Below are 24,374 nucleotides of genomic sequence, written 5' to 3' on the forward strand. Positions count from 1 at the left end.
GTACTTACAATACCATCAGGTGTGCAAGGGAAATCACTTGATAATATTTTCCTCGGCCAAGTGCCAAAAAGGTGTATTGTGGGTTTTGTTGATAATACGGCATTTAATGGTAGTTTAAAAAGTAATCCTTTTAATTTCCACCACCACGATATGAACTTATTTAGTTTGTACGTTGATGGTCATCAAGTTCCTTCAAAAACATTACAACCATCTTTCAGCAACGGTTTAATGGTTTCAACATATCACACCTTGTTTTCTGGAACGGGTATTCATTTTCTTAATGAAGGGAACTCAATAAGTCGAGAAGACTATGGAAATGGTTATTGTTTGATGTGTTTCGATTTAACACCTGATTTATCAGCAAGTTCTACTTCTCACTGGAATCTTGTTAGACATGGTAGTGTACGATTAGAAGTTCGATTTGAAAATGCTCTTAGCACAACTGTTAATTGCATTGTTTATGCAGAGTTTGATAATATCATCGAAATAAACAAACATCGAGATGTGACTGTAGATTTTAATAGTTAGATTATATAATATATTAGTGTATATAATAATAGATATATGAAACACTATGTCATTAGTTTTTGAACCTTGGTAACGAATTCATCTGTGAATTCAATAAGTAATTTGTAATGGATACCAACGAATTACAATTATGTATGAAAAAAATCTGTCCCACGATTGAGTCGCATGTTTATCCAGCTAACAGAATACCTGTTTTCATGGACCTTCCGGTTTATATCATAAGCAATTTAGACCCAGATTTTAAACCCGGATCACACTGGGTAGCAATTCATATTGATATGCATGGCAATGGTGAATATTTTGATTCTTTTGGTAGAAAGCCTTCTGGTTATCATAAGTTGTTTTTAAAAAGAAATTCAAAGAAATGGTTTTATAACAATGTATCTATTCAAAATAATTTCACGTCAGTTTGTGGCGAATACTGTTTAGTTTATATATATTTTAAATTTAATGGTAAAACGATGTTTGATTTTTTAAGCTTATTTATAAATAATACCATGTATAATGATTGGGTTGTGAAAAATATGTATAGATCTATTTTTTTGTGTAATAAATAAATATTTTATCAGACAATGTCTTTACTTTCTTTCCTTATTTCTTATTGCAAGTACACAGAAAGGGAATTATACCAGTAAAATACAGGAGAAGTATTGACAAATTTATTAGCTATAACTAATTACACACAAGTCTTTCCTACATTTACACACAAACGTTTCACATAAAAACACATATAAAGACGGTCTTAATTTTAAAACATCTAGCATCTTAATGCATATCACACCATTTTCCCCCACTCCAATCTCCACTCATCGTATTGTGGCACAGGCGACGAACATGTTGTAGCACAGGTGGCGAACGCGTCATAGCATAATGGTTCATATGCATCTTCGCTGATAGATATTGCCGTGTTGTCCATTTCTATGTCTTCCTCTTCATCTTCCCACGTTATCAAAAGAGGGTTTTCAGCATAACTGATGTATAAAGGCGGTGACGCAGGAGAATATCCTTTAGAGCTTTGATTTTGCATCTCAATGTCTTCACAAATTTTAATTAATTCTTCGTCGTATTGCGAATCTTGTAGGTCCATTTTGTGCTCGTTGTTTCGCTTCTACGGGTGTCAAAAGGGATACGGTATGGTTTTGCTTTGCGTTGTCTATCTATATATAGGCCCAAAAATCGTTTGTTCGTTGGTGGGGGATTTCTACGTGTGGGCGGCGTAAGGGATGATTTATGGCTTTGCTTCGATGAAATATTTTTTACAGTTGTTTTTAGTTGCAATATGTTTAGTAATATTGTAAATTAATTCTTGTGTATTGGAATAATAGTCATCTTCTTCAGTCTGCGTGTAGTATTTGATTCTAGTATTCGCGAATTTCCAGTGCTGATCGCTTGGAACACCTCGCAATTTTTTCATGTCATAGACATCAACTTTTATGAGATGAGTGGCCTTTGAAACGTCATCTACGCGAGAAGATATATAATTTGTACCTCCATTTGTCAACTGGGCAACAGTAGACGAATACTCTGCAGCTTGTTTCTTCGTAGGCTTTTCGAAAAATACATCAATATTGTTGGTTCGTTTTTGGGTACGGATTTTAAGTGGTTTTGAAACTTCAGTTTCATTGTCGCTCACATTGCCGTAATAATAATTTTTGAATGTGCACTCAAGAGAATTCTCGTTTGAAATCTAAAACAAAAGAAAACATTTGTGAGACGCTTGATATAAATGGAAACAGGTAGATAATATTTGTGTATAAACAGTCAGATAATGTTGAGCTTACCTCCATTTTAATTCGCTGCAAGTTGTATACTGATTTGCAAAATAAACACTAATGACGAAGAGTACTGTATTGCGATACTTTAAACTACTTGAAGTATATTTTTAGCACTTGACACTGTTTTGAGACAAACACGTTTGAACGAATGGCGGTCCCATCGATTTGAGCTCTCCTTTTATTGTACAACACACACACATGCATACATATGGCGGATAAGACAAAAACCTATTAAATAACCCAAACACCTGTGCGTTGTATGATACGACACGTTGCGACGTGTTTGTAGCCGATCAGTTTTTTAAAATGCTCTATAATTTAATACACAATAAAATACAGGGCCATGACATTTCGTAATAATTAATGATATTTTATTGGTTATCTAAGGCAAAACCCCTATTAAATAAAATAGACACCTGTGGGTTGCAACGTGTTTGTACCTGATCAGTTTTATGAAATGCTCTATAATTGAATACACAATAAAATTCGGGGGACCATGACATTTCGTAATAATGAAGGATATTTTATGGGTTTTCTAAAAATACTTCTCACGGCCCATGTCGCATAAATTTATAATATTATTGCATTCCAAAAGATGTAACTATTACAGCGTGGGAGGCTACAATAAATGGCAAAAACTTTAACCTTAATAAAATAAATCGTTTTAAAGAAATACGTATGCAACCCCTAATAAACTATTCTACCTCAAAAAAACATGGAGTCACACGCTTGTCAAAACCAAAAAAATGGACAGGCACACGAAATGTGGCTTTAGTTTATGGCAATACTAAAAATCCACTCCACACAAGCAATGACCGCCGCAGAAGCTGTAAACATATATCCATTAAGGATAGAGCAAAAAATATCAAAAAAAATCTGCGCCGCAGGTAGGCGCGGGGGTGCCGCAGAAACAGTAATTAGCTTACTACTGTTGTCCCTATAATAAATACATTACTTTGACCAATAACTAACTGATCTTAATTAAATACTGCATTACATCCTGATTTCCTATGTTATTAATGGTCTTACTATTAGTAAATCTGACACGCGCGACAACGCAGCTCATGCTAGCAGTTCTGATGGAAAATGAAGACAGAGCACAAGATGGAGTTCACCAGTACAATAATAGCCTATTTCATTGATTTCATTTCATTTAATTTATTTGTTGTAAAATTATGTACATAAAATCAAAAAGGTGTTAATTTCTCCATCCTCCGTATTCTTGCTTTAAGTGCCGAAGTCATATTTGTTAGGGAATATAAATGGCGGGAGCGCACTCCATTCCATTAATTTTTGTAACTGCTGTATTATTGTAACTATTGGTAGGTGGAAATACATTACTCTGCACTTTACAGTTTTCACTTATTTAAGTCTGTCCAGGTTCTGCCTTCCCCTTGACAGCTCGAGACAATATACTTACTCTAGGCATACATAAAGTAAACGGAACGGACAAGCATCTATGTTTCAAGAGACGATTGATGCTTATGGCTTATACACAGTGCACAGCTGCTCAGGAGTTCCTGAATAGACAGCTAGCGACATCTATAAGGCAGTGTACGTACTTGAACGGGCAAGGATGTGTGTTACACGGAACGATGGACGCCTGAGGCTTGCTTGAAGCGTTACACAACTGCTCAGGTGCATCTGATCCCGTTAACCGATCGCGGCAGACTGCAAGCGACATCTTGTAGCCTGAAAAGAAAATTATATAGCATTTACACACTGCAAAGTCAGGGGTCATACAAACAAACATTATTAGAGCATTTAAACGTACAAAATACACGCTAACACAGAAAATCTCATTGACCAGAAGAAAACAGTTCTGTAGAGATGCCAAAGACTAATAAAGAAATCGCATCTTTGTAGCTGCTTCTTCGTCGATAAAATAAATATTGTCTACTTCAAAATATTTTTACAAACCATCTTAGCTAGGCATATATATATAGGTAAATCATTAAATATGTATAGACACTATTAAGCTTAATAAGTTAACCAATGTCAAAAATGTTTGATTGCATTCAGTAGTTAGAGTGCGATCATTGTTTTTATTAACGCTCAGAACGAATATTTTTTTCAGTCATTTCAGACTTAAATTTTAAAGAACAGCATCAATTTTCAAAACTACAATTTTCATAATTTCAGGTAAAACAAGCAACGCAAACCTCTGAAATAAACCTCGCCTCGAAAAAACAAATAAAGGCAAGAAACTTTCAGTGTTTAAATAGCTATTAGAGAGCTCTCAGAAACCAAATTACTAAACACGGATATAAAATCATCTGTACAGTTCTCGAATATTATAAAGAAAGAAACATTTTTGGGAAAATTAGATGTAAATTGGATAAGCTGTTGACCAAACCCATTTTGTAAGTAACGTCTTATTGAAGTGGCCTTGGTTCTGCAGGTACCGTCCGATCATGATTAAGTCCTATTAAAATGTGGCATAGTTTTGACTGTGCAGACCTACATTTTTAATCAGAAGTAAAATAAAGTAAGATATCTTTGGAAAGGTTGGCCTAATATTGCCATAGAACGAGACGCGTGGAATAAAGAGAGGGAGGCCTTTGCCCAGCAGTGGGACACAACAAGCTAACAAATAATAATAATAAATAATTAGTGACAAAGGGATTAAATAAAAGAGTCTTCACAAGACGATTCTTTTTATAATACCTTAGCATACCATATAATCTGACGCAAGCAAATAACAGGATTGAATAATTTTACGGTTTAGACTCACTTGTCCGAAACATGTCGCGCGAGTGACTTAAAACAAGTGAGTCTAACTAAACCGTAAAATTATTAAATGTGGGAAATAACAGGATATTCGATTCTCGTTATAATTTCTGCAAAGCACATAATAACTAATAATGGAGGGCTCAATGAGGGATTCTTGTCTGAAAACTAAAGAAGACAAAATATCATTATTATTCCTCGTAAATGGTTCCACCATTTTCTACAAGAAACAAGAAAACTGACAAGTTCATCTAGCGTCACTTAGTCCCTGTAAGGTCGGACCATGGTAATGAGCGATTAGCGGAGCCTGGGAGTTCCCGTGAATACATAAATATGTAAATAAAGATGGAGGTTCATTACGGGCCGCGTTCTGCAGGGGATATCAAATTTAGAGTCGCTTTGCCAGGCTAAAGTGCCGCCGAGAATGGACAGACATTTTTAACTTAAAGTGAAGCGACTATTTTATTTACAACCTACAGACTTGGTCTTTGCTTCTTCTTAAAACCAACTTTAAAATAATGAAGGAAGAAATTTTGTCGAAATATTTATGTTTTTTTTTTAGAATGTTTCCAGATTTATGGAAAACTTGGATGAACTGGCTTGGAAAATCATATTTTAGGATCTGTTGATTCATAATCCTGGATCAATCGAATATTCCGTGTCAATGGTCAATTAATACCTACTGTTTAATTGGTAATGTACCTCAGTGTGGCTACCACCGTTTGGCACTGACATAAACGCTAGCGTGAACGTTACTTACTTTCTAATATGCATCTCGATAGTAGTGATATAGGTATTAGTGCGAGCGAGATGTGGGTATAGATAGTAAATTAAGTACGTAGTTGTTGTCGTATATATGTCAGTGTTGACACTGTCTGTAACTCATGGTGCAGTGCAGGTAAAGGTATTAGTTCTAGTCTAAAATAACAGTCATGTGACATTTTTAGAATAACATGTTTGTTCAGCTTTTTGTCCCCGCAAGGTAGATTTTCTCGCTCGTTTTTGTAGTTTCGACTGCAAACGCTCATTTAAATAGTAAAGACACAGCTAAATTCATGCTTGGTTGAAGGAAAAAAAAACATTCATAAATAAAGGAACAATGAGAATAAGTAATGCAATAAAGGATTTTCATCCATTTGTGCATTTACTTGGTACGTTTGTGCCGCGGTTTTTGTGCATACATTTACCAGACAGAATTTAGTCTGATTTGAATGAACAAAGAAATCATACAAGCTATATTTACGTTTGGTATTTTGTACAGAAAATTAGGACATGTGTAGTTTAAAGGAGCATATATCATTTACTTGTATATTTCGACCTAAGTCGTGGGTAAAAGCTAACCTCTTCTCCACTCCGCTGGATTACATGAATGATTACATTTTTGTAATTGATTATATCATATTCATAAATGAAAGCGTATAGCAGTAGTAGGCGGCGACTAGTTTAGGTTCCCATGATTCTTAATGAATGTGAGCTATAGATGCCCTATAAGTTATGTCAAAATGAAACTAATTTACAAAGTACCTACAAATAAACCCCCCGAATGATATATTAAACAACGGGATTCAAACCCACCACCCCGTGACAGCCGACAAGAACTGCGGCATTTGACACTTTGAGATAATTTGTCGCCAATTAAAGATAAAGTATCGCCTTCATTTGTCGTTTCATTTATTAACTGCGAAGCTTTTGTTAACGATGTCGCGTCGAGTTTGATTCGTGAATTTCTTTGTTTGTGACAATAACAGAAATAATTTATTTGATTTTCAACACGTGATATAGGTATCGAGCTTTAATAACCCGTATATACTGTTTATTTCTCTGTCTAATTAGCGTAAACAAAAAAGATATGGTTCGTACACATCGTTCGTATTTTTCTTGTATACATCGCAAAATCAAGAAAATCCAAAGCAAATGTTTACGCTGCACCCTTTCAGCCTGGATACCTACATTTTTGCATTAGGTACTCGAGACTGGAAAACGGAAAACTATACATATTTGTACTCGGGTCGTTAACTTTTTTTAAATTGTCCTCAGTGGTGGTCCTGTTTGACCCACATATATTTTTGAATAGGTACCTAGTTTGCGCGTCCCAAATAGGGTATTTTCCTACTAGTCAAATCAGTTTCTTTTTTAGAACTGTCAAAACAATTTGCTAATATGGAATGTATATGAAACATTACACAGTGACGTCACGTTCAACTCACCTACGTTTTATATTTCTACCTTTATATTACTAATTGCTAATCTATGTTTTTCTAATAATTATCTGTGCTTTATTTCATGCATGGTGTGAAATAATTTATTTTATATAGAATAAGAAGAATAAAGAAGAATTAAATATACAGTCAAATACCCTATTGTCCTCAGTGGTGGTCCTATTTGACCCACATATATTTTTGAATACCTAGCGCCTATACTTTGCGCGTGCCAAATATCATGCAAATAGTTCAATAGTTCGAATTCACAATTTGGATTATCTTCTGCCACATTGTATTTGGCACAACAGCCCCAAATCTGAAATTTTGATTCACCATCGATACATCAACATAGTTAATTGCTCGGGTGGACGTTAATTTATAACAGTAGACCGCCATTAGGAAAACGCCACGATAAATCAGGCAGGTTTCCTTTTGTCTCCGGCAGAGGGCAGACGGGCGTAGCGGAGGGCTGAAGGTTTTTGGCGATTTTGGAAATGTTCACTATAATAACTATTAATAGTGATGCTTGGAAAGCTCTGCTGAATGAACGTTTCAGGCCAAGCGCGCACCACGATTTTAAATCGTGCGACGCGATTTTAAAATCGCGCTGTAATACATATTTTTTTGTCGCATGTGCGCGCACTGGCATATAAACACATACGTTGCATTTCTGCGACAAAATAATCGCGCGACAAAAAATCGTGGTGCGTTCTTGGCCTTACTGTCTAGTTTATGGTACCGTAAAACGGGGTGAGTAGGTTTCGCGGGGAGAGGTGGGTTATGAATGGGGAGAGAAGGTTTGAGAGGGGGATGAGAAGGGATTTTAAGGCTACTGCTACAAAAATAATGTATTCCAATTTAAAATGGAGCTATAGTAATACGCATAATAAAAAAAAATCGATCCAACAATCTTCCAAAATCACCTTTGTATGAAAACCCCTCTCACCCCAAATACGAGGCACTACGGGGTGAGGTGGGTTTTCCTCTTTATCGTCAAAGTTATGAAATGGAACTACCCAAAATAAAATAAAAACTAAAATACAAACGTCCGGAACACTTATTATATACACCATTCAGTTTTCATATGTAAAAATAAAATGTTATCGAGATTTGAATTTCAGTTTTAACCCTACTCACCCCATTTTACGGTAGTCTCTTGTCTCAAGTGAGGTTGGTATTTTTTTTTTGTTACTTTACTACATATTATTAAATCGAAGCCGATCATCTGAACTAGAACTCAAACCGTTGTAAATAAAAAAGAGACTTGTTGAGTATTTCATATGTCATCAATTTATGACCCTCATCAAGAGTACGAGATCTTTTAATAAAGGTCAAGACCAAGGCTTGTTAAAGTATAAAAATTGTTGCCACAAATAATAACATTAATAACTGATATTGTATACGTATATAAGTAAGCGATCACCATCGGTATCCAAAGGTTGGTTGTGTACCTACACAACCAACCTTTGCTGCATTGCTAGAACTGGCGGTGGTTTATTCCCTGATCCCTATAAAACAGGTTTACCTAGTTTAGGACTCAGGACACTATTCCTAGGCTGTCTAACAGTAGAATACTCCTAAAAATTTAATATTCTTCTATTATGTCCTAAGCTGCATTTTTGATACCCAAATAAATCATTTTTCATTTTCATTTTCATTCATTTTTAAGGTCAAGGTCGAGGTCAATAAAACTTTCTGGATAGTTAATGCCTTTATGGAAATTATTTCTTTCCCCCCGTCGTTTGACTTTTTCCGATTTTTCGATGATTATAAAAGTAAGAAGCAACTCCATACTTAAATCTTATTAAAGCTCCTAGCTCTTATAATAATTAGCCATTATTAATTATCACATCGCGTAAAAATATTTGCTATAATATTAATATTCAGAGAGGAAAATGGGGACTACTTTTTTATGCAGAAGCGGTCATCCCCTTTCGTCCGAAATTGTGCCTCAATTAAACCGCCTCGTGATTGTTTTTATCTATCTACTTGTCTGCTCTCCTCAACCCTAATTAGGCCGGAAGATCCGATAAGAATTAGCATCCGATGTAATCGCACTCCAGAATAATTAACGTTCTCTGATTGATTCTCTTTGTAACGTCTGCCCGGTCGGGTAGACATACTGCCGTATTCGAACTTCAAGATATTCACAAGAGACGACACGTACTAGATCCAATCTAGATACGTTATAGTTTAGATTTCAACTAGTTCTCTTTTGCAGCGCAATTCGGGCAACCAATGTCACTTTTAAGATAGATCGTGTTATTTAGATATCTATTAGATGTGAATTAGGTCTCTAAGTAATATCTTGTGGAAATCGTTCAAGAGTATCTCCAGAATCGCGGAAATGTCAAATTTGACAGGTTAGATTTTAAACATATCGTTATCATATCTTGGCGATGTCTAAAAGATATCTAATAGATGTCTATTACAAAATCCGAATCGGGCCCATAGACATAATTTATTGGTAATAAGGCATTATTAATAGGTGACAATATTCAAACTTATTTCTACACTTCTCACTTCTTTTTTCAAGTATTAGCATTTTATCGTGCGGTTTGCAGGATAGATTGATAACGATAAATATTTTTGATTAAACTTTTACACTATAAACTGAGATATATGTTTTTTTCTAACATACAAAAAGTGGGTAAAAACATCGTGAAATGAATACTCATGGACAAATTTAAAACAACGCAAAAAAAAGTTTAATTACTAATTTTGAAATTACTTCATTTATATCAGCACCTGTAATCCAATTACCTTTTTTACGTTCCTCTTTTGTCCATATTTTGATAAATTAACGCGTAATATTTTATTTTATTCTTTGTTAAAAGTGATACTAAATTATTCATCCGCGTCACCTTTCGTGATTGAACTTTTTGTATAAGTTCAATGTTAAAAGGCTGATGTTTCACTGATTACGCTGAAAAAACCGATACCCAATCACAAGGTTTAATTGGAACGCATGCTAATTTCAGCGCTCACACGATGGATCGGTGTAACTGTAATTACGAGTACACCTTTGCTGAAAGGATGCGCAAAGCTGAAAGGAGCTGTGTTGTGATCGGTTTCAGGAGAGCAGTCAAATGGAGGAATTTAATCACCGATTGTTAGGGTTCCGTACCTAAAGGGTAAAAACGGGATCCTATATTACTAAGACTCCATTGTCTGTCTGTCAGCTTGTTACCAGGCTGTAACTCATGAACCGTGATAGCTAGACAGTTGAAAGTTTCACAGATGATTTGTATTTCTGTTGCCGATAACAACAAATACTAAAAAGTAAGGAACACTCGGTGGGCGAGTCCGACTCGGACTTGGCCGGTTTTTTTAAGTATTTGTAGCCACAGCGGTAAGCATGCCTTATATTAACCCATTCAGAGCTAATCACGACACGTTGTCGTTTTGCCTCTACGAAGCATTTCCGCTACATACCGGGAAATGCGTGTTATCGGCTACGACGTAGCGCTACGACCGTAGCTCAGCGGTGTATGTGTTAAGCAACATAGCAGTCAACCTATATAAATCATGCCTGTCTAATTTCGATTCATTGCGTCTAATAAGTCTAGACAGGTTAACAATTAAAGCCACATAGCGTATTATACGTTTTAATTACAACGATTACTGTTAATTAATATCGGGAAACGGCTAGTGCCGAGTCTCCTCTGTGTTATGTAAGTTAGAGTACCGTAAAATGGGGTGAGTAGGGTCAAAACTGAAATTCAAACCTCGATAACATTTTATTTTTACATATGAAAACTGGTGTATATAATAAGTGTTCCGGACGTTTGTATTTTAGTTTTTATTTTATTTTGGGTAGTTCCATTTCATAACTTTGACGATAAAGAGGAAAACCCACCTCACTCCGTAGTGCCTCGTATTTGGGGTGAGAGGGGTTTTCATACAAAGTTGATTTTGGAAGATTGTTGGATCGATTTTTTTTTATTATGCGTATTACTATAGCTCCATTTTAAATTGGAATACATTATTTTTGTAGCAGTAGCCTTAAAATCCCTTCTCACCCCCCTCTCAAACCTTCTCTCCCCATTCATAACCCACCTCTCCCCGCGAAACCTACTCACCCCGTTTTACGGTATGGCTGATCAGAACTTGTAGGTAAACTTAGATAGTTTAAATTTTGAATTTGAAGGGATTTGTTGTACTTTCGTAGTTCTATATTTCTTATAGTTATGTTAAGACGATTTAGAGGACCCGCCCGAAATCGCCTTTTCATACAAATCTGTTCCTCATTTTGAAAATATATTGACACAATTTGTTGTATATCAAAAACAGCTATGGATTTGGACCTCAACGTTGGATTTTTTCGAATTTTTAATTATTATAAAGTTAGGAGCATTTAAAAAATTGTGTGAAATCTGTTTTTCACTCCTAATTTTTACAATAATGAAAAAAAAAATCCGGTCAATTGCGAGTCGGACTCGCGTTCCAAGTGTTCCGTACATTAAGTCCGACTCACGCTTGACTGAACATTTCTAATAGGTTTTCCTGTCATCAATAGGTAAAAAACTATTTTGAGTATTTTTTTTCAAAATTTTAGACCCAGTAGTTTCGGAGATAAAGGGGATGGATTGGTAGTTTTTTGGCTATTTTCTTAAATAACTTCTAACCTATGTACTTTAAAACCTTAAAAGACGGTAAGTATACAGAGTGCTTCCTGTAACAGGAGCAATAAATTAAACTGTAGGCTGTACTCCTCAAACTGACCAACATTTGATCAGCAACTTTTGAAAATAACTCATCAGGTTTTGATTTTTATTACACTTTAAAGTTTATTCTAAGACGCAATGTATTGCAAATTTTGTTATGTTTAAAGCGTGACAAGCAACGTCAAACACACTGATGTCAGTGTACATTGAAGGCAATATTTATTTTGTATGAAAAAGAGGAAGTCTAAAGGATTTATAATTTTTAAAAGTTGCTGAACAAATGTTGGTCAGTTTGAGGAGTACAGCCTACAGTTTAATTTATTGTTCCTGTTACAGGAAGCACCCTGTATTATATTTAATTATATTGTTGTTGTATTGTATTGTATATAATCAAAAATACGTGTGTAAATTCTCTGTTTTATATACTTATTGTATTTATTTCCTAACCTTAATGGCACTTACCTGCCCTCGCTGGAGCAAATTAAAAACGATCCGAGTGTTTTCGATTAGATCCCATTAAGGCGCCGCCGCAACCCTTGACCGCCGCACAGTGCACAGATTGCAAACGTTAACCTTTTGAATGCCAAGCCTGGGCCATTTCATTTAAAGTTGTCCCATATATTTGTTTTTTAATTTGGGATTTTTTGTTATTTCTACTCAGAATCACGAGCTCTTTTGATCCAAATAGGAGAAAAAAAGTGTCCTACAATTTCCATACATTTTTCTATCTTTCCATTTCGTGACCGCCATACAAAGTCTATGAAAAATGGTAACGGAATGGAAATAAAGCCTTGGGACACTTTTTTTTCTCCTATTAAGATAGAAAGAGCTTGTGATTCTGTGTAGAAATAACAATAAATTAAATTCACAAATTAAAAAAAAAAATGAAGGGGACAACTTTAAATAAAATGGCCCACCTATGGGTGTGCGGCGTGCCATAGTGAACCTTGTCGGAATGCACAAAGGTTGATATTGGGCTATAGGACAGATAGGTATCTTTGGCGGTCAAAGTATTAATGAGATTTTAATCAACGGTTTTCTTTTGTTTTATTCCATTGAATAAAATATAGGAAAGACGTGATTTATGTCACCGTAAAATTGTAAACACTCGTCAGTTCATAGGGCCCGGCCACATGTCAGCGGTGCGGCGCCGCCGCCGCCGCGCGGCGCGGCACCGCAGAAATCTGCGGCGACGCCCGCCGCAACGCAAAATTTTGCGGTGCCGCGCTGCGGCGCCGCAAAGCGGTGCGCGGCGCCGCGCGCGGTGCCGCAAAGCGGTGAGTTTCGCCGCGCGCGGTGCCGCAAAGCGGTGAGTTTCGCCGCGCGCGGTGCCGCCAAGCGGCGTGCGGCGCCGCGTGCGATGTCAAGCTGCATAGTAAAGAATAAAATTCGACTACCTGTTGTTTAATCAGACATGGATCCCTTCACACGTGTTCTGCTCTTGCTGTTGTTATAGCGATAGCGGTTCGCCAAAAAACGCTGCAAATGGTGTTAAAGGTATGAAAATCGGTACGATTGAGCTTTAGGACATTTGAAACAATTTGACCCGAAGCACCAACAAATAAAAAAAACGAGAGGAGTTATGACGTCATCTTTTTTTTTGTATGAAATTTAAAAAAAAATTGTTTAGAAACCTATCGTGTGTAGTATTAAACGAAAGGGCTTCCTGAGCCGATTCCAAAAATATATCACATCATTACATTTGAGTTATTTTTTTTTAATTATAATAAAAATATTTTTCAAAACATACCAAGTTTGGGTTTCTCCAGATACAATACCGTTAATTTTTTTTTTTGTTAAATATACCTCAAATTATACCTAATATCCTCATATCTAATTCTAATAAAGCAATTTTGAAAATATTTACATTTAGTATATTTGTTTTAATTTTTTCTACTCCCGTACCTTTATTTGTCATTTAAAAGGTCATCATACCTTTAAACTAGTTTAAACCCCTATGTTATAGTTGTCAAGACAAGTCTTTAGTCTATTCCCCAAAAAAGTATTTGTGCATACACGCAGTATCTTTTTGGTACTTTTACGATACTTCGTGTAATCACCACTTAAAAAATATTGTATGAAATACATTGTTGCCAACCTAATTTTAATTGATTGATGAGTACTAAGTGCATTGCTGCCAATTTACAAAATATTCGTTAGGTTCTATAGTAGAAACAATAAAATTCCTTCAGAAGTCAGAAACGCGCATGTGACACCCGTAATATAGCAAGATCCATAGACTACGAACACCGCTTAGCGTTGCTTGTTAGTCTCCATAGGCTACTGTGGCCAAAATCGAGAAAAAAAAACTATCCAAAATTGTAATTTAACTAAGAGCAAGTACCAGGGCCTCATGAGTTACTAGAAGGTGTCGCTGACCATCCGGCCGTGGGGCGCGGGGCGCGGTGGCCGAGTCGCGTATCTTAGCTGTAGGTATACTTTTGGTTTGTTTACCTACATATATGTCCTATATAATTTCCACTTGTTTAAAGTATTATTTTTGTTGAATGAAAAATATTTGTTAAATTTACAATTTTTTTTTTTCAAAGTAAGTAAGTGCTTGGTCGTAGAAAAAGTATTGTATGCAACGTTGTTTAACTGAGTCAAAAAATACTCGTGGCGTCTTTATTAACAATTTTCGGCTTCGCCTCAAATTGTTACTCACGCCACTCGTCTTTTTTGACCCCTCTTAAACAACGGTTGCATAAAATACTATTTCAATTTTACAAAGTGTAAGTGTACCCCTGCCGAATTATACTCATAATGTCATTCGGGTAAAATAAGAGTATTGAAACTTGGTTTACATGTTCCTTTGGTAATATCTAAGCTTTAAGTAAGAAAAAGTTCTCATAAGTGGGGGGTGGAGAACTCGGGTAAAGGGGGGGGGGGGGTTAAAGGTGAGATTTTTCAGTTAATTATTACATAAATAATTTTTACTACGACTTATAGATTCCGAGATATAAGCGACTTTCTGGAAAAACCGTTATACTTATATTAATTTTATGCTTTCTATTTAAATATTTAATTGAGAGATTCATAGATCACACTTTGTAAAATTGAAAAATTAAAAAAAAAGTACATGATGAAATTATTTTCAAAATTGCTTTCTTAGGGTTAGATACCTAATATCCTAATAGGATAATAGGAATAATAGGATATTAGGTATAATTTGAGGTATATTTTACAAAAAAATATTGAACGGTATTGTATCTGGAGAACCCCAAACTTGGTATGTTTTGAAAATTATTTTTATTATAATTAAAAAAAACCGGCCAAGTGCGAGTCGGACTCGCGTTCCAAGGGTTCAGCACAATACACAATTTTTAACAATATGTTTTTTTTAATGAAAAGTCAGTAAAATGTCTTTAAAAAACCCGTAGGGGTCGGATCAAAAACTAAGTACTTAAGTCCGACTCACGCTTGACTGCATATTTCTAATAGGTTTTCCTGTCATTTATAGGTAAAGAACTATTTAGTGTATTTTTTCAATATTTTAGACCCAGTACCTAGTTTCAGAGATAAAGGGGGGGAAAGGGTCATTTTTTTTCTATTTTCTTGAATAACTGCTAAACTATTTATCTTAAAATGATCATTCCAAATTTTAATTAATAATTAAATTAATAAACTTTACTTTGAAACACTTTTAGGTACAGAAATTTACGAACTTTTCTCAAAATGAGCTCTTTCATTTGATATGTAACACGATATCTTAGTTTGAAAAACTTTATTTTTTTAATTTGCTCTTTTACCCCCCAAAAGTGGCCTACATATTTAAAATTCATTTGTTTACGTTACATATATGTCCGTCTTTGGGTCACAAACTTACATATGTGTGCCAAATTTTAACTTCATTAAAAGTGAGTAAAATGTCTTTAAAAATCCCGTAGGGGTCGGATCAAAATCTAAGTACTTAAGTCCGACTCACACTTGACTGCACATTTCTAATAGGTTTTCCTGTCATCTATAGGTAAAGAACTATTTAGTGTAATTTTTTCAAAATTTTAGTCCAGTAGTTTCAGAGATAAAGGGGAGGAATGGTAATTTTTTGCCTATTTTCTTGAATAACTGCTAAACTATTTATCTTAAAATTATAAAAAAAATATTTGAGATTCTCAAAATGAGATCTTTCATTTGATATGTAACACGATATATTTTGAATAACTTTATTTTTTTATTTGCTCTTTTACCCCCCAAAAGTGGCCTCCATATTTAAAATTCATTTGTGTACGTTACATATCCGTCTTTGGATCACAAACTTACATATGTGTGCCAAATTTCAACTTATTGAAAAGTGAGTAAAATGTCTTTAAAAAACCCGTAGGGGTCGGATCAAAAACTAGTACTTAAGTCCGACTCACGCTTGACTGCACATTTCTAATAGGTTTTCCTGTCATCTATAGGTTAAGAACTATTTAGTGTATTTTTTTCATTATTTTAGACCTAGTAGTTTCAGAGATAAAGGGGGGGGAATGGTCATTTTTTGCCTATTTTCTTGAATAACTGCTATTTATCTTAAAATTATAAAAAAATATATATTTGAGATTCTCAAAATGAGCTCTTTCATTTGATATGTAACACGATATAGTTTGAAAAACTTTATTTTTAAATTTCTCTTTTACCCCCCAAAAGTGGCCTTCATATTTAAAATTCATTTATTTACGTTACTTGTTCGTCTTTGGGTCACAAACTTACATATGTGTGCCAAATTTCAACTTTATTGGTCCAGTAGTTTCGGAGAAAATAGGCTGTGACAGACGGACGGACAGACAGACGCACGAGTGATCCTATAAGGGTTCCGTTTTTTCCTTTTGAGGTACGGAACCCTAAAAAAAATGACTGAAATGTAATGATATGATATTTTTGGAATCGGCTCAGAAAGCCCTTTCGTTTAATACCACACACGATAGGTTTCAAAACAGTTTTTTTTAAATTCCATACAAAAAAAGCGGCCAAGTGCGAGTCGGACTCGCCCATGAAGGGTTCCGTATTTAGGCGATTTATGGCGTATTAAAAAAAACTACTTACTAGATCTCGTTCAAACCAATTTTCGGTGGAAGTTTACATGGTAAAAAATAGATAATGCACATTATTATCTATTTTTTTTAGTTTTATCATTCTCTTATTTTAGAAGTTACAGGGGGGGGACACACATTTTACCACTTTGGAAGTGTCTCTCGCGCAAACTATTCAGTTTAGAAAAAAATGATATTAGAAACCTCAATATCATTTTTGAAGACCTATCCATAGATACCCCACACGTATGGGTTTGATGAAAAAAAAATTTTGAGTTTCCCTTCGAAGTATGGGGAACCCCAAAAATTTATTGTTTTTTTTTCTATTTTTGTGTGAAAATCTTAATGCGGTTCACAGAATACATCTACTTACCAAGTTTCAACAGTAGGTATAGTTCTTATAGTTTCGGAGAAAAGTGGCTGTGACATACGGACGGACAGACGGACAGACGGACAGACGGACAGACAGACAGACAGACATGTCGAATCTATAAGGGTTCCGTTTTTTGCCATTTGGCTACGGAATCCGAAAAAGATAACTCATCTCATTTTTTTTTAATGGTGCTTCGGGTCAAATTGTTTCAAATTAGGGTTTGCTCCCGGGAAATACCGGTACCGAAAGTACCGGGAATTCCCGGGATTTAGAGCCAAGCAAAGAACCGGGATTTCAAAATTAAAATCCCGGTACTCCCGGGATTTTCGAGACTAAAATTTCCGGTACAATATTTGACTGCTTTCTGTTACTTAGCATGAAATATCATGTTTTATAAAGAAAATAAATATATTTTATCAATCTAAGGCTGATGGTAATACTTTTACGGCTGATCACTACATTAAAATAAATTAAAAAAAAGTCAATGGGTTTGACAATGCCTACAATATAAAATTGCGTAATTTGATACTTTAAGGGCATAAATGTTTGTACGATAAATAATTTTATACGGACAATTAGTTATTTCATATTTGTATACTAACTACAAGCAAAAATAGAGACAATTTTGTAATAATAAAATACTACTTTTAATTCAAATTCAAACACGGTATAAGAAACTCACATATGAAAATGATATTTTAAAATTTTTAAATGAATTAATAATTCTGGCTGAATAATTTCTTGATTTGTCGTATTGATAGTTCTGTTATTATATTTGTCGAAGGTCCACAGCCCATTTTGAACGCATGCGAAAATTATCAATTTTTTTTATCCTTTTTCAAAAAACGTCTTACATATTTAAAAAAAAATGATGATATTACTGAGCCACAATTCAGTTTTTGCCAATCAACAAAGATAGTAAAAATATCATGTAGTTTAGGAAAAAAAAAACAAACTATATTAATGATTGTGTGACTTAAAGACACGTATTATGGTACAAAAGAAGTGTGTACCTTCACTGTGCTACTTTTTTATTGTTTTCGTGTATTAGATTCGTGATTCGTTTTTATTGTATTAGATTCGTGGTCGTTTTACGCTTTTTTTTACTGAAAATTGATGTGAAAACTGATTTTTGAAGGCAGTCCCGAAAGTACCGAAAATACCGGGAAATCCCGGTTCCATTTTTGCCCGGTACCGAAAATCCCGGTTCTTTTAAACAGTACCGGTTCTGCAATCCCTATTTCAAATATCCTAAAGATCAATCGAACCGATTTTCATACCTTTAACATCATTTGCAGCATTTTACTGAATTTCTCGGTGTACTGCCAGCGCTATTAAGAAGGCGCAGAAATAAAAAAACAATTGAAAAGAAAATTTTGGGTGAACCCATATCTTCGTATAATGAATGAAGATGCAAATCATTTCAAAAGAAAATACGGGCGCGGCACCGCAGAAATCTGCGGCGCCGCACGCCGCTCGGCGGCACCGCGCGCGGCGAAACTCACCGCTTTGCGGCACCGCGCGCGGCGCCGCGCACCGCTTTGCGGCGCCGCAGCGCGGCACCGCAAAATTTTGCGTTGCGGCGGGCGTCGCCGCAGAGCGGTTTGCGGCGCCGCAGATTTCTGCGGTGCCGCGCCGCGCGGCGGCGGCGGCGCCGCACCGCGTACATGTGGCCGGGCCCATAATCTCGCTAGTTAAATTATAAACTGACTGTAGGGAGATTATAAACTAACCTAACCTACGTTAGATTGTAAACTAACGGGTTCACAATCGTACGGTGTCATATACACCAAAAATTATACAAATTTGCCAAAAAAAACGACAAGCCCTTTAAATTATGCAACTATCTTGTACAGTCAGCAGCAATAGTTGCTAAGCGGGCGTGGTGTTCAAAATTACCTTGACGCGCTCTTATTCTCTTAACAATAAAGTCGCGTCAAGATCATTGTGAACACCTCGCCCGCTTAGCAACTATTGCCGCTGACTGTACGGTCTATTCTTGTAAGTACTTGGTAATCTCTCAAAGATTATCTCCTGACCCGGCCCTTCGGCGTTTCAATTGTTAATTAGGTGCGGGTGATGAATGGATGTCAGGCTTTTGTTGGGAAGGGTAAGGTGCGTTGGGGTTATTCGGGCTCGAGATAAACTCAATTATAAACTGAAATAGACGTCATACGGAAGAACAAGCGACCAAGTAAAGTGCCCAGGGTTAAATATTTTAAGGGCCTACTGCAGCCGCGTCTGGCGCTTCGTAAACCACGCCCGCTAGTTCTTCCCTCCCCGCTAACACGCACACATGGAAACGCTTCGCGCCGCACGTGAAGTTTGTGTGACCTTTTAGCACCATCTAACGTTACAGAAGTTAACTACCATTATACGCGGTCGCTGCGGTCGGCCAGAAACTTAAATTCGGAAAAAATTGAAACAGATGGCGTTGTTACTTGTTCATAATAGCAAACAATAAAATAATTAATTCATAAACCTGCATATTTATTGTTGTTTTGGAAGATGTTAACAGCATAGAAGCAGCAGCGTATATAGCATATAAGTTAAGAGTATTGATAATAAGAAAATAGCACAAGAACAGAAAAGAGATTATTTTTGATAAAATATGATGAAAACAGATTTACTTGATTACGGTCACCTGACTTTGCGGTCACTAAATGCAAATTTCAACCTTATTGTTATGGGGTTACAATACCCCTGGGGTTGCAGGCGTCCATAGTCGTTATTATTATAAATGCTTTGGTTGAAATGCTTTTTAACCCTCGAATTTTTCATAGGTACAGGTATAGGTAGGTGACTACCTGCAATAATATGTTACTCTTCGACGGCCGCAAAAATATGTGACACGCTCTTATGGCTCTACAAATAAGATCTAACATGATCTACCGCAAAACGGCCTTCGGTGTGTAACATATTATTGCAACTGACTGTACTCGTATTCATTGTTGTATAGGTAGGTATTAATATCTTTTATCCGATCGATTTGCATTTATTTGAAATAAATCACAGTGTTTAGTAATTATCTGGGGGCACGGTAGTGCCCCCGCCAAGACGAGCAAAGCGAAGCGCAAGGGCACTACCTACCTTTTCTCGAAGCGCTTCGTCGTTTTTTTGAACCCTCTTAACTTGGGTTTGGATTATACCAGATAAACAAAACTCTCGGGATATGATGTCAATAGTGGACTTATTAAGCATAAAAAATTTCAATTGCTTAGCTCTTATACTTAAGATTTCATTAATGTCTAAAAAACCCCGATTTCGTCACTGACTCACTCACTCACTGTTGATCATCAAAACCTCTAGGGTACTTCCTGAAGTCCTAGGAAGCTGAAATTTGGTATGTGAGATAGTATTAGTCCACAAACAACAGAAAAATTCAAAAACTTTAAATTATTAGCCCCTAAGGGGGTGAAAAGGGGGGTGGAATTTTGTATGGAAAATCAATAACCGCGGAACCGATTTAGTTGAAATTTGGTATGTAGATAGTTATTGTTATGGAGAAGGATATAAAATAGTTTCAACCCCAAAATCACCCCGTAAGGGTGAAAAGGGGTGGAAAAAGGCGTTAGGGGAAAAAGGGGGTTGAAGTTTGTATGGGGAATCAGTAAAAAGCAGATTGTATATAAAATATGCCCCCAGGTACGTATTTCAGGATTTTTAATAGTAAATCACCCGCAACCCTTAAAAATCAGAAGATTGTCATAAGCAACTTACAAAAAGATGTGAAATCCCACCAAAAACATTTTCATGTAAAATGTTGCCAAGACGAAACCATAAGGCTCGCACTGACAAAAAGTTATCAGATCTCTTGTAGAGCCAAGCTTCTAACTCTACAGGCCCTACCTTCACAGACTCTACACCTTAGTCAAAATATGTGGCTTGGCCGTTTCAATATTACAAAAACTATTTTATAATAAAAAATAATGAATAGTGAATACATTTTTCACCTAATGCCTATGTGACGAAACGGTCAAGCCACATATTTTGACTAAGGTGTAGAGTCTGTGAAGGTAGGGCCTGTAGAGTTAGAAGCTTGGCTCTACAAGAGATCTGATAACTTTTTGTCAGTGCGAGCCTTATGGTTTCGTCTTGGCAACATTTTACATGAAAATGTTTTTGGTGGGATATGTTTTATTGAATAAGAGATTATTTAGGTATGTAAGGAATACAGGGTGCCTTTTTGAAACACTCATTTTTAGGGTTCCGTAGCCAAATGGCAAAAAACGGAACCCTTATAGGTTCGTCATGTCTGTCTGTCTGTCTGTCCGTCTGTCCGTCCGTATGTCACAGCTACTTTTTTCCGAAACTATAAGAACTATACTGTTGAAACTTGGTAAGTAGATGTATTCTGTGAACCGCATTATATTTTCACACAAAAATAGAAAAAAAAAATTTTTTTTTGGGGGTTCCCCATACTTAGAACAACTGAAACTCAAAAAATTTTTTTTCATCAAACCCATACGTGTGGGGTATCTATGGATAGGTCTTCAAAAATGATATTGAGGTTTCTAACATCATTTTTTTCTAAACTGAATTGTTTGCGCGAGAGACACTTCCAAAGTGGTAAAATGTGTGTGTCCCCCCCCTGTAACTTCTAAAATAAGAGAATGATAAATCTAAAAAAAATATATGATGTACATTACCATGCAAACTTCCACCGAAAATTGGTTTAACAAGATCTAGGAAGTAGTTTTTTTTTAATACGTCATAAATCCCCTAAATACGGAACCCTTCATGGGCGAGTCCGACTTGGCCGCTTTTTCTGGATAATTTTGAATTTCAATTGTCAGGGGTGCCTACATTATTTTTAATACATTTTACAACGACAACAAACAAAAGTTCAAATTCGCCGTATTTTTATTACCCGGGTCGATCGCAACAAAATAGAAAATCATGTTTTTCAAATCTAAGCGTTATTGTAATTTATCTCAAATAACCAAAAAGTCAATCTGACTAGAACTTAAAAACGAACTGAATTATTTTAATATGTCGATTTTTCTTGGTGACCCAGGAGAATTTTTTTTTATCCCATACAAAGAGAGCGTATCCCAATCGCGTATCGGTTTTGGTTTTTACTTATAAGTGTGAAAAATATATTCTACCATATACGAAGGATGTGTGTTTTTTCATGTTTTATGTGTCTTTTTGTACAATAAAGTGTTTTACTGCTACTAATATATCATATTAACGATTAACTAAAAAGGTATTTACATCTAATTTAACTGGTAAATTATTAAAGTCCGCTAAAATTAATATATATTCAAAAAAATATTTGTTAATATGTCCCAAAATCATGGCTCATTTTTTAAGTCTCCTCACTTACCAAACATATCGCAACGAAGGCAAGGGTACAACGCGGCATCGTGAACCTAATAACGTAACGTTTCAGTTACTTTTTTAGTCGCCGACCATTTTATCCGGGGTACGAAAAGAGGTATTAGATCTATCCTGGGTTTAATATGTTATAAAAACATAGTTTTTTGAAAAATATTCGTAGGTAGTACACAAAATTTACATTTTCTTTTAAATGTGATTTGGGTCATCGTTCTCCCTGGTGACTTTTCTGGTGACCCAAGAGACTACAATTTTATTATGACTCAGGAGACTTTTTTTCTATGCACTTTGATTTTTTTGATGCGCTAATTTTGTAATCTAAAATAACTTTAAACTGCTGATATACTTATATCACTTTGCTGATGAGTGGAAGTGGAATTTAAACTTAATTTATTGTTCTCTCCCTTGACATTTTGGCATACATTTGACATGCTGCAGTGCACTCCTAACGTTAATAAAGACATAATTTTTAGAAAAAGCTTTAGGAAAACTCACTCTTGAGCTTAAAACGATTAAGTCCTTATCATATTATGTTAGATTTTTAGTACAGACCCCAAATCAGTGAAAATGTGTCTTAGCCAACTAAATTTGTCTCTGGGAAAAGTACGATATCCCTAAAAATTGTACGTACATTTCGCATTTTTCTGAAGGAACGGAATTCATAAATTGGGTTATTATTATTTTTTCAGATTATTTGATAGCATTGACATATCACCAAGATAGATAGAACATTTAAGTTACCAGAAGAAAAGCATTTGTGTTCTTTTATACAGTGTGGAAAAAGTAGGTTCGATTCCCGGGCGCGACTAAGCGAATTTAAAAAAAAACAACGTGTTGCATTCCGGGAGTGCCGACAGAAGTGAAAACTCAATGACTAGTCCAAAATGTCTGCAGCACTATGTATAATTGACCCATCCTCCTTTCTATTGAAAACTTTTGGTTCCGAAATTGCTGGTCAGTGAGCTTGTTTAAAATTCGAAATTCAAATTTATAGCGTTAATTGTTTAAAATTCGAATAGAAATTGTAAAGTTACCTTGCAGACCTCGCATCTAAATATATTTGGTCATGATATTTTGAGTTTTATTCACCAGTACTAGAGTTCACTTTTATTAGCGATTTCATCAAGATGTAGCTTTATTGAATTATATTTGAGTGATATAAAGTTATAATACTGTGAGATCCTCGTATTTCAGGCAGTACAAGATTATAACCTTTTTCATGTAATGTCATTGAGTTTTTCTTTATTGATTTAAATGCCATCTAAACCTTACGGTCACATGATCGCCTTACGCTGTCTCGAGTTTATCATTTTTTCCCCACCTCAAAAAGTGCCTCGCCGCTAAAGAAATTTTCACTTCAAAAATCTTTGAATGCAGTTGTTTCTTTAAAAAACAATAATGTTTCATGTAAGTAAAATGAGCAAACTTAAGGTTTTAAGGCACTTTCCCTCCAGGGCCCATAATTTTTTTCCACCCGGTAGTAGACAACTATTTTTTTCGACTAAATGAAGTTTTATTAGATAAATCGTTGATCACATGGTTTGTTTCACACATCACATCAAATCGTTTGTCATCACAATCAAAATTTGTCAAAAGTAATGAAATTTATGCCAAAAAAACATAAATAAAACATATAAATTCAACACATTTTTTTAATAAAAATCTTTCTCGATGATATAAAAAAGAACATCGACAAATTATGTTCAAAGAATTAATATCAAAACAGATGTCATAATTAGGATTGGCTA

General features: G+C 35.4%; 1 protein-coding gene across 1 annotated transcript in view; it reads right to left on the bottom strand.

Moving 5' to 3' along the window:
* Positions 1–24,374, bottom strand: part of LOC134661010 (protein madd-4) — a 431,812-nt gene that overhangs the window by 43,723 nt on the left and 363,715 nt on the right. The window contains exon 9 of the mRNA XM_063516910.1: positions 3,866–3,995. Coding sequence (XP_063372980.1) covers positions 3,866–3,995 — 130 coding nt within the window. The remainder of the gene's footprint in view (positions 1–3,865; positions 3,996–24,374) is intronic.

This window comes from Cydia amplana, chromosome 2, assembly GCF_948474715.1.
Source record: "Cydia amplana chromosome 2, ilCydAmpl1.1, whole genome shotgun sequence".
In the NCBI taxonomy this organism is placed as follows: Eukaryota; Metazoa; Arthropoda; class Insecta; order Lepidoptera; family Tortricidae; genus Cydia; species Cydia amplana.